General features: G+C 29.4%; 1 protein-coding gene and 1 long non-coding RNA gene across 2 annotated transcripts in view; one reads left to right on the forward strand and one right to left on the reverse strand.

Annotated features, from left to right (window-relative positions):
• Nucleotides 1–6,284, reverse strand: part of LOC129958983 (uncharacterized) — a 48,280-nt gene extending 41,996 nt beyond the window's left edge. The window contains exon 1 of the long non-coding RNA XR_008783363.1: nt 6,230–6,284. This is a non-coding gene — a long non-coding RNA (uncharacterized LOC129958983). The remainder of the gene's footprint in view (nt 1–6,229) is intronic.
• Nucleotides 6,285–6,388: 104 nt separating this feature from the next.
• LOC129958982 (protein mab-21-like 2) lies at nt 6,389–8,383 on the forward strand. Its single transcript, XM_056071748.1, has one exon. The coding sequence runs from the start codon at nt 6,463–6,465 to the stop codon at nt 7,558–7,560; it is 1,098 nt and encodes a 365-aa protein (XP_055927723.1). The 5' UTR covers nt 6,389–6,462; the 3' UTR covers nt 7,561–8,383.
• Nucleotides 8,384–12,219: the final 3,836 nt, after the last annotated feature.

The following is a 12,219-nucleotide window of genomic DNA, read 5'->3' on the forward strand; positions in this document are numbered from 1 at the left end:
TTTTAGTTCATTTTAATACCTTTCGGGTGCCCTTTTTTTCCCAAATACTTTAGACAAGAAATGATGACACTCTTCTGCGTATTTGGTAACATTTAAGGCAAAAAGATTATGTTGAATTTAGGAGCCTTATTAAATAATTGCAGTATAGAGGGTATTATTTCCAAATGGTATAACAGTGGTGATTATTTTGGTAAAAAGCATTCTTGCCTTTATTGAGCTTTGTTAATACAGAAATTCAAAAAACATTACATGTTCTTTTGTAGAGCTACTGAGATGAAAATCTTCTGAATAAATAACATGAAAATCATATTATATCAAATAATCAAAAATTTATTTTCTGGATTGTAAAAATGATTACTTTTTCTCATCCTCTCGAATCTTCTAAATTTATTTATTTTTTATTTATTCTGATTTTATTGAATTCATGCATAAATAAAAGCCTGATAAAACTTGTTTTGAAGATACTGATGCTTCAATGCGAAGCATTTCTTATAGTTATTACTGATCCAAAGTTCATGATGAAATAATTAGGATAAAAGATAATTTTCCTGCTCTAGTTGGTATATGTAGCAAAAATAAATCGATTTTTCCGAAAATGGTGAAATGAATAGAAAATCAAGATTTTCGCTAGAACAGATATGAGGTGAATGGCTCTATTGATTCTGGGGAAAAGACTTTTAACATTGTTTCCGATAAATTTTTTTTTTTAAAAAACTCACCACTTTGCTTCAAAAATAAGTATATTAACTATTTATAACACAATTTATGAGTAAAATAACGATTCATTATAATGTAATTTTTTAGCACACTAACGATTTATAATAATATTCAAAGAAATGAAATTGTTATTTCAATTCAGAATTACAATTTTTGAATATATAGGTTGACAAGTGTTTGTTATCTCTCGGAGTAATGGAAATTATATATTTTTTTTAAGTACGGCTCTGATCATGACTTGCAAATTCGTTTGAAAAGTCATGAGTTTTCAGGATTTTTCTTGGGGATAAAGTTTCAAAAATTTGCACCATTTAGGCACAAGAAAGAGAGAGACAGAGCAAGAAAAGAGAAAGATGATTCAACAGATTTCCAAAAATTTTGCTTGACAGAAATGAATTTCTAGAGCATCAAGTAATTTCAGGAAAAAATTACTCAAGATCATTTTAATATATAATAGCCCATATTTTTTGTACTAGTTTATTATTATACCATATTTGAAAAGCGATTGATTATTGGTGATAATTTTTATTTTTTTGGCGATATTAACGTGTCGTTTTTGATTTATGCGATTGATTATTGGTGATAATTTTTATTTTTTTGGCGATATTAACGTGTCGTTTTTGATTTATTTATTTATGGTGATTTGAGAAATGTTGCCTATTTTCTATCATTTTTTTTTTTTTTTTTTTTTTGTAGAAGACCTGTTTATTCTTTTTTCCCTCCTCATCCTTTGTTAATGAGTTAATTATCTATCACTCTACGTATAATTTATTCCTTTCCTACGAGTTATGCATGAAAATCCGTAATTTTAAAAAATTATTCGGTCTATTTTGGGAAATACATTAATTTAGAAGTTATTATTAATGCGGCGAAATAACCACTCCATTGTCGATTTAAAGTTGAAATTCTAACTAAACAGATTTTAAATTCCCGTTGATTTCTATTTATCTAAATATTGAATAGTTTTCTTATTGGGAAATTGAAATTTAAAATTTTCTTAGCATAAGTAGTAAGCATTTCAAATAAAGTATGATTTGTCACCCTTTATTTTTTTAAACGACCGAAGGAAAGTGAATAGCTCCGACTTGATTTAATTTGCAAGGTTAATAGCATTTTGAAATCGAAAGAGAACTGATAACATGGATGGGAGTCATTGCGCCGACTTCAATGCGTTGCAAATTTTCTAAAATTGAAAATGAAAAGCATTATTCATTTCATCAATTTTTTATCATCCATCTAATTTATTATTTAAAAATTCTCTCGCCATCAGATCTAGAAATTATAAAATCTACTTGGCTTTAATTTTGAAGAGAGGGGGGAAAAAGAGCACAGGTACTTTCAGATATTTAACAGAGAATGCAGAATTCATTTATGTGTAATATTTGATGTTTAAGTATTTCGCTATTCAGAAAATTACGAAAATGAATTAGTATTGATTTTAAGTAAACTTCTAAAATATTAATTTTGTATCTATAAAACAATTGGGTTAAATTTATAACAAACGAGATTTTTTTTTTTTACTTCATAGTGACTTTTCAAATATACTGGAGAAAATGTAGATAGATCCATATAGAGTATATATGTTATAAGTATTTTATAGAACGGAACTTTGAGTAATCCTTTGAAAATTACAAATACTCCCTTGATAATTTTTTCGCTCTTCAAATATTTTTACGAGCTTCTTCATTAGGAGAATTCTTTTAGGATTTATTTAAATACTGACTGATTAGATGCTAACTACCACAAAATGAAATAAAAGGATTGAAAAGGATTATGAACAATTCGCGTGTTTTGCTACTCAAAAAGCATTCCTTATATGTGAAATATATCGATATTAGATGAAAATTTTTAAAAAAATAACGAACGTATTTTTTTTATAAAGGATATGAAAACGAAGTGTATCAACAGTTTAGCGTGCATCGTTTATCACTCTATTTTTTTTAGCTCGCTCGGTTATTTCGATGAACTTCGCATGACTTACAAATACAAAGCCAGTAGTTTCTTATCTGTTTCATCTAGATTCCGGATTGATAAAAAATCTATTTACTTAGTTATTGCTAAGATTTTTTATAGTTTAGTTAGTCATAGTCTATTTACTTAGTTAATCTATTTACTGTGATTCGCCGTTTACAGCCAGCCGCACTGCTTTATATGCATTATTGTCAAAATGGGCCCGGGAAGAAATGATCTGACAATCTTTTAAAAATATTTTATTCATACAATTTTAATCAATATTTTAAAGAATATTTCAAGGTTACTAAAAAGAATTTTGAAATTTTTCGGGAGACGATTATAATTTTCTTCAAAATTATGTACACACCACAAATATTGCATAATCGAAGGAAAGAGAAATAAAACCCATTGTTAAGTGTCCATTAGGAATTAATACGGCAGTTATTGCAATAATTGAAATATGTTGGTATATTAAGGAAAAACAAATGTTGACACATTTTCAAGAGGTCAAAATTATCTGAACTAAATTCTAAGAAATCAATCATGAAATTTAATAATTAATAGTAATGAAGATAAAATTTAAGAGTGTATTACAAGATAAAATATTCAAAATATTCTTATCAAAAATCTTGGAGAAGAATGCGAAACCCAATCAGAAAATGCCTTTCTCTGAATAATAAATTGCGGGTCGAAAAATGAAAATACATTTACATGGTTAGGAAATACTTAAAATATTTTTCCAATAACAAATCAAATTATATTTGATTCTAGTTTATTTATTTGGATACGTTTACCTACTTTTTATTATGAATTTTTAAGCGTCTTAAAAAGTGGATACATTGACTTTTTTTACTATCGTTTAACTGTACTAAGCCCTGACTGCAACTCAAACATACATAATACTATTAACATAATACTATTATTTCAAATCATTTTGTGTTTGTTTTTAAAAGCTAACAGTGAACACTTGGTAGCTACCATTACTAAGTTAACTTAAAAACATATAAATAAGAAATAATAATAATAAAAATACAATTTTAAAATTATTTATTTTTTATTTATTTTTAGAAGGGAGAAAGAAAAGAAAATCGATAATTTAAAAATAAATTTTTACTACGAATTGCCAATTATATTTTGAATTTAATTTTTAAAAGAACAAAGAATCGGTATGTCATTGTGTTGATATGCTTCACGATGACAGGCTGTGGTATTTGATTTATAACAGCGTATTTTATAAAGGCATGATTACTGAAAGTATGTATAACTTTGCTTACCTATCATCTATTTCACATTTGTAAAAATGTAAATAAAAAATGTTTTTGATAAAATTTAAAATGATAAATTAACTTTATTGCTTGAAGATAGTTACAGATTTCACTGCTATTGAATATAATAGGAATTCAAGTAATTTTAGTATAAAAGAATATGAGCGTGCTTGTGCATATTCTGCACGTCTTTATCTATTCACTTAAAAGTTAAAAAACCTGATTGATTTCTAAAAGAAACAGTAATATTTGTAGGTTAAAACGATTTTCATTTTTGATTTTGAAATGACCTTTCAACGTCTCTTTTCTTTCAGAGACGTTTTAATTCTTCAGAACTGACCAAAAAGTTTATCGCTCTTTGTGGGTGCACGATAAAAATTTCACTAAAAATTATGCGTGCAAGATTTTAATGGTTATTTAAAAACTTGGATGCAGCTATTAGTGAAAAAAAGTATCTTGAAAAATAGTTAGCATTAGCATTAAATAACCTACAGCTTGAGTTGAATGTCACAACAAGGCAATTACAAAATTGAATAATTACTGTCAAGTGCATGAAAAGATGCCATGAAGCTAGGTTCATAACATACTATGACTAGGAAGACTTTGTTAGTGATTCATAGGTGCTGCTTATAATTTCATCGAAATTCTCGCAAGTCAAATCCGTAATGAAAAACATTTATTTGTGTTTCTCTCAAAGCAAATGATCTGTAATTACTATATTATTTCAACAACTCTATTATATAATACTAACTGTAGTACAGAGTGTTGTTTCAAATCGAGATTATTTCTTTCTTAAGCATTATTTTTGTAAGAAGAAAATTCTACGAACAATTAATAAACTAATCAGATACCTTTAAAAATATTCAAATTATTTCAATATTCGCATTTTGCCATATTTTTGCTATATCTATTAGTACTAAATCCTCATTCCAATAATAATGATAAAAATAGGAAACCCAGAGGGCAAATAAACGATTTGTATTGATTTTTTTGCTATGACAAACTGCTACCTAAATTTTTTTTATTAAATATAAAAGATACCCCCTTACTTCAATGAATCTTGCTTGCTTCGAACTATAATTTCACATGCAGTTGCGATTTTTTAAGGTGTTTTAAGGAATAAAAAGGTATTCAGTTTCTTAACTTAATCGATTCTTTTTTTTTCTACTAACTAAGATATATATAATAAAACCTATTACATTCCACATGCCTTAATAATTAATTCCTTTAGTAGTATCCAAAGTAATTAAATTTGCAAGATGTGAGGCTACTTTTACAGCACAACAAGGTCCAGAGGTTAAAAGTCCCCGAATTCCTGAAATTCAAAAAATTTTAACGAGAATCAACTCACCACACTTCTAGGTCCTTGAAATGTAAAATTTTCATAAAAAAAAAAAAAAAAAAAATGTAAGGAAAACTATTACGTTAAGTGATAAGATTTACGTAAAGAGTTGGAAACTAATTTATTGTTTTTCTTTAATGTTATGACTATGTTTTTCTTTAACGTAATCTCTATATATTTCTTTAATATTTTTAAGTAAAAGTTTTTTAAGTGTTATCAAAATGTATTTATTCCCTTTATTATTTCTTTTGTTATTTTGTCTTGACGCGTGTGACAAAATAGCCAAATGGTGCCAGGCTATGAAAAGTATCTTTTTCTAGTATTAGACAACATCATTAAAAAATGGTGTCTAAATAATGAATATGAATTTCAATAGCAACATTTTTTCTAATAGTTTAACATCTCTTCATTTCCAGCGAGGAATAATTAGAACTTACTAAATTTGGAAGAAAACCAAAATGCTAATCCGCTAATATCTTGCAAGCTTTAAAACAATTATTCCTCGCTGTTTTTAGATTCTTATTGTTCTCTATAATATGAGTGGTGTAACTCATTTATCTTAAAGCTGTTAGATAAGCATTAAGCTATACAATACAAAATAAAAGCAGAAAAGAAAGAAAAGAAATGGAGGATTCTGATATTAGATTTATGAGAATTAATTGTATTCTTAAAATTTAAATCCACATCTGAGAAAAATAAAATCCCCATTCTATTTTTTATAAGTGTGTGTATAAGGCAATATTAAAGTCAAAATCATTTGAAAACTATCCCTTATTGTTGTTCAATCTTGTAGTCATGGTATTAAGCTATAAAAAGAAATGAATTCTCTAGATTTTTTTTCCCCTCAGAAAACGGAGGAATCCTTAAATTGCATTTCTAGAGCACTAAAACCCATTACAAGAAGGAGGTGGGAAACAGTTTATCGATTTAACGTCTAGTACAAAAGACTTACCTCAGGTTTCCAATCGCCTTTCCCTTTCGTCTACTCGTCCTCAGGGAAATTCCGCCGTGCCGCGATCTTCCTCACTCCGCCTCACTACTGCACGAAGGCGTGACCAACAGGTGCGTCGGGGCGGAGCCTCGCAGCAGTCCTGCCCACCGTTTGAGCAGGGTGGTCGCTACCTCCGAACGAGCGTTCATTCTTGCACCAACCAGCCACCGTTACAGCAGGGTCGACCAGCGACCATGCTGGTTCCCTCTGATATGATGACCGCGCAGTCGAAGCTGCTGTATCAATTGAATAAGTTTTATGGCGAACGGGTTCAAGCTCGTAAAGGGACAGTCGCTAAGACGGTTAGAGAAGTGTGTAAGGTAGTTCAGGATGTGCTGAAAGAAGTTGAAGTACAAGAACCTCGGTTTATTTCTTCCCTCAATGACTGTAATGGACATTTTGAAGGGTTCGATGTGATATCCCCATCAGAATTCGAGGTTGTTCTCTACCTCAATCAAATGGGGGTATTTAACTTTGTGGACGATGGATCTCTTCCCGGTTGCGCAGTTTTAAAACTTAGCGATGGTCGAAAGCGTTCCATGTCTTTATGGGTTGAGTTCATCACTGCGTCGGGATATCTATCTGCAAGAAAGATCCGTTCCCGGTTCCAAACTTTGGTGGCACAAGCTTGCGATAAATGCAGTTATCGCGATATCGTTAAAATGGTAGCGGACACCACAGAAGTAAAGCTGAGGATCAGGGAAAGGTACGTGGTTCAGATTACTCCAGCTTTCCGCTGCAGTGGCTTGTGGCCAAGATCAGCTGCCCACTGGCCGATTCCACAAATCCTCTGGCCGAATCCAAATCTTGTGGCAGAAGTCAAAGCTGAAGGTTTCGATTTGCTGTCCAAAGAGAGTGTGACTTTACAAGGCAAGCAATCATCTATGGAAGGTGACGCATGGGTTCTGAACTTTTGTGAGGCTGAAAATAGACTGCTCCAAGGAGGCTGCAGAAAGAAGTGTTTGAGCATCCTTAAAACACTCAAAGACCGACATCTTGAGCTTCCCGGAAATCCGGTTACTAGCTACCACCTGAAGACTCTTCTCCTGTACGAGTGTGAGAAGCATCCTAGAGAGATTGAGTGGGACGAAACCTGCCTGGGGGACCGCATCAATGGCATTTTACTCCAGCTGATTTCGTGCCTGCAGTGCCGCAGGTGTCCCCACTATTTTCTGCCTCAGTTGGACCTGTTTAAAGGCAAGTCAGCCAGCTCGCTAGAAAATGCAGCTAAGCAAACATGGAGGTTAACCAGGGAGCTTCTTACAAACCCCAGATCTCTAGAAAAGCTCTAATATGGAAATTTTCATTTTGGTGATGTATGAAGCATTCTCTTATCATAATTCAACTCGCAAGTTAACTAGATCATCGGACGATGAGTTTTTAGTGAGTGTTAACATTTCTTCAATAACCTCTTCTCAGTGAAGGTAGTAGAAAATTGTCATAGTGACTTCCTTATCGTGTTTAAACCCTCATTCCTTTGCTGTAATTTTCTTCATATTAGGATAGAAGTTTACACAACTTTATCCTTTATTTTGAATAAGTATGATGCCTGTGAAGACTAATCTCACCTTTTTGTATGTTTAATGTAAGTACATTTATGAAAAATGTGTTTTAAACTATTATTCTGATATTTGAATAATTTGAATGTAAAAATTAGAAAAAATTATTCTACATGTTTATTTTAAAATTTCTTATCTTTCATTATCTATATTTTTGTTATTTTACTAAAATTGAAAAAAAAAAATGAAATTGTCAAATCTAGTCGTGTAATTTTGTATGTTTTTAATTTCCAATGAAATTTGAGCAATTTTATATAAAAGTTTCATTGAGAAAATGAATGAAAATTTCTTGAGAAGAAATTTTTTGCTGTGCAATATGGCAATAGGCTATTTAAGCACTGAAGTTTTTCAGTTATTTACCTTTGTAAATCATGAAATTTGTTGACTTTCTTCTCAAATTCTTCTGGAAAGCAAGTACAGCACTGATTAATGAAAGCATTAAAGCACAATTTCTGTAGAAAATATTCGTTGTAAAATAAAAGCCTGTTATTCCTTTAATCGCAGTTATATTTTCACTCTACAAAAATTTTAAGTCTCTTGTGTATTTTTCTTGCAGTCAAATGAAACAATTTCAATTGATCTTCTTAAAATAAGAAGAGGCAGCGAAATAAATACCTTAAAATTTTAAAAATAGGAAATTATGTTTTCTCTTTATTGTTGAATCATTTCTGTATTTAATATCTGAATTTGATAAATAATGAAAAAGTTTGTTGAAATAAATTAAAAACACATTCTAGAGTGGACAAACTGATGATTTCACTCTTGTAATAAAATACCGATTATATTTAATTCTTCTTGAAATAATTTGATTGTTGATGAAAATAAGATAGGTTTTGCTAGTCAGGAGGCAGCTTAGATACCCAGTTAGATTATTTAACTTTTTCACCATAAAATTCTCAGACTAACCTAACGTAATGGGAAATATTTTTTCTATATTCTACTTAACATTTTCTCATAAACATCTGTTGAATGCATGAGAAAATTGAAGGATCATTGAAAAATTTAACAAAAGCTTTAGGTTATTACATGCATGTAATATAAGTCAGATGGCCCATGAAACAATACAAGTAAGTCAGTTCTTTTATATGCAATACTAATTGTTTAAATTATTTAATATTATAAATAAGTTTTAATAAATTTACTCAGAGATGCTGTCTCAGTAAAATATCACTGTCATGTACCAATATTTTAGATCATTATTTATATTTTAGTTAACATAAAGATATTTATTAAAGAACCAGACATGTTTTTAACACTATAATGAGAATCATAGAAGAATATTCATATAAGAATATATATATAAAAGAATACACAGATAACATGATATTCCGATGTTTATTTAATCATCATGCATTTTTCAAAGTTTATTTCAAAATCATCTCGTGTTTATTTCCAGAGAGCCTTCTTAAGAGCTCTTAATAACTTTAACTTGTTAATAATGATGACTTATTTGTTAATGTCATAAGATTTAATTACGAATTACTCTGTGATAATTTATCATTACTGTTTGCTTACAAAGCAATTTAGAAACATTTGATGGATATTCATTTCTCCAACTGGGAGAGTCTCACAGATAATTTGTCATAGATGAATATCACTAAATAAATGATTTGTGACAGCGCAGCAATTACAGTATCATCCTTTCTGAGCTGACATCTAATTCGTTAGCGGAGCAAATCAGTTTAGCATGAAAGGAAATGGTAGAAAAAAATTAAAGATGCTTATTAATCAAAGGAAAGTTTAGAAGATTAGTTATAAGTGAGTATATGACGACAAGATTATATTGTCATTATCTGCAGCTGTCTGAAAAAAATAATTAACCAGTTAAAAACACAGTATTTATTCAATTAATTGGTACTAATGAAGACTTCACGGTTGCCTACAGCTTGTTTATAAGCTATGAAAATAAGTATTAATGAAATAGCATTTAAGGCATCGTCTTACATACTTTACATTTTGTTATCAAAACATGAGGATATTGGTTTTTATGGCCTTGGTATACATACTTTATTTATTATTTACGTTTTATATTAAGTAAAGAACGAGGGGTAATTTTTTCTGGAAAGTTTTCTGGAGCGAGGGTAGTTATTTTGGTCTTAAATGGTAAAAAACATTTTCAGTGTATTCATGTGATGTATTAATTAGTGATGAATAAGTCAAAATTGTTTAAAAGTCTTTTTCGTCAAATATTATTGAATCATCTTTGAAATTTAAGCTATGTCAGTGATTTCCTAAAATAATGTAGTAAATCCCAGCCATGGAATTCAATCAATCAATGGTAATATTATCATCAATGGTAATCATTTATACTATTAGGATTTTATGCTTCTATTACTTTAAAGTATTGCATCGGTATTCTTCATTTCGTAAAATAATTTACCTTTTCTATTTTAAACTTTAAAGAGATTTTTCTTGCATTTAAATAAATTTTTATTGCTATATAGAACTATCCCTTGATGACAGAATTGGAGAGTAAAAATATCTATCTTGAAAAAAAACCCACTAATCAATTTTTCTAATAATTTCAACATTGTGGTTTAGTTTATTTTCTACAATCGCTTCTAAATGGGGTTAATGAATTTTTACCACGATGAACTTAACACAAGAATATGGTAACAAAAATTGATATTAACAGTCAAACTGATACTTTTAATGAGTGTTGAATGTTTTCTTTTTATTTCTGGTCTCAAACTAAATTTTTTAGCCTATTATGGAACTCATTAGGCACTTACTTATTTATTGAAAAAAAAACTCAACGATGGATGTTAAATTTTGTCGATTGTCGATTTTTGATATTTTTAGCTCTGATTTTCCTCAAACAGGAAATTTTTTAAACTGTTTCTATTGCCACTTTTTGTCGTAGTTAATACAACTAACTTAATGATGTGTCATAATTAGAAACGTTCGCTGCTTTCTTTTATTGTACTAAAGCGAATAATTCTCTATATAATATCCTGAGGTGTTTTACTTGCAGCCTAGTAACTATCTAGTTTATAAATAAAAATATACACTCAGCCCTTGTTTTTTAGTGTTATTTCAAATTTTCCTAATAGACTCAATTTTTCTTCCTTTACGCATGAAAGCTGTTTCTTACATGAACTTAGACAGAACTGATTTAAAAAAAAAAACATCAGTGTTAATCCAGGCTTAAAAAAAACATTAAAACTCAATAAAGAAAATTTTAAATATTTTTCCATTTCTGAAAAATGTGCTAAAAAACACAATAATATTCATTCAGAAATTTGCTAAAATTTCAGTACAAAACTGAAGTGATTATGAACAGAAAGGAATTCAATCAAATAATTTTTTAACTACTGAAAACAATATGAAAATGGCAATTGTTGAATGATCTCTTCTTTCAGTGATCCGAATATAAGCAAAAAATCAAAAAACAACATTCATTTCATTTTCAACAACCATCAAAATCAAATAAACAACATTTCATACTTTGCCATTTTTGAAAGATGGGACCGGAACACATTTCATAATAATCTAGAAACTAGTCAAAATTTCAACGCAAAATTTAATTAATTATTATTTGAAGGAAGGTAATTAATCATACTATTTTCATTTTACTGAAAACAATATGAACATAACGCTCATTTAATGTTTTATTCCTAAATTGTTTAGAATTTAGGCAAAATAAATAAAAGATATTTCATACTTTGCCATTTTTGAAAGATGTGACTAGGAAAGACAAATCTCATAATCATTCATAAACTAACTAAAATTTCAACACAAGAACTGAATGAATCATTAGCCGCAAGAAAAGCATTCAATCATACTATCTTTTAATTACCGTAAACAATATAAACGTGACGTTTGTTGAATGCCCTTTTCCTAAAGTGGCCACCACTACAGTATAAAGAAGGAGATTTAAAGGGGGATGGGCAGACCATTCACATTTTAGATGGATCACTAGTTACACACTCTTCGCCTCTGGCCATCAGAATTTCAAAAACTGCAACAGAGGAGGAGTGGTAAATTAAGATAAAAACACTATTATCAACAGCCAAAATTGGGTAATCAAAAAAAGAAGGTAATATATGTGAGATAAATAACCTGGTAGTTCAAAATGTGTTTTTTTTTTTTTTTTTCTGCGTAAGCTTCTCATTTTTATCAAGATTGAAAAGGATTTTGGTTTAATTTTATGATATTGATAAGACTTAAATGAAAGCCTAGAGAATGTCGACGTTGGAGGTAAGTTATTGTAACTATCTTTTCTTTAGGCGGAATAGAGTGAAAAAAAAGTGAGTATATTTATTTTATGACATAAAACGTTCAGATAGTTCTATACATTGATGATATATTTTTGGTCTATTAGTGGAAATTATTATTAAATTGGAGGGATTGTAATTTCAATCGGACGAATCACTTAGGATTGTTTTTTTA

The sequence above is a fragment of the Argiope bruennichi genome, chromosome X1 (assembly GCF_947563725.1).
Source record: "Argiope bruennichi chromosome X1, qqArgBrue1.1, whole genome shotgun sequence".
Classification (NCBI taxonomy): Eukaryota; Metazoa; Arthropoda; class Arachnida; order Araneae; family Araneidae; genus Argiope; species Argiope bruennichi.

Bases quoted from the DNA above. Each gene is read 5' to 3' on its own strand.
- LOC129958982 (XM_056071748.1), top strand. From the start codon at position 6,463: ATGCTGGTTCCCTCTGATATGATGACCGCGCAGTCGAAGCTGCTGTAT.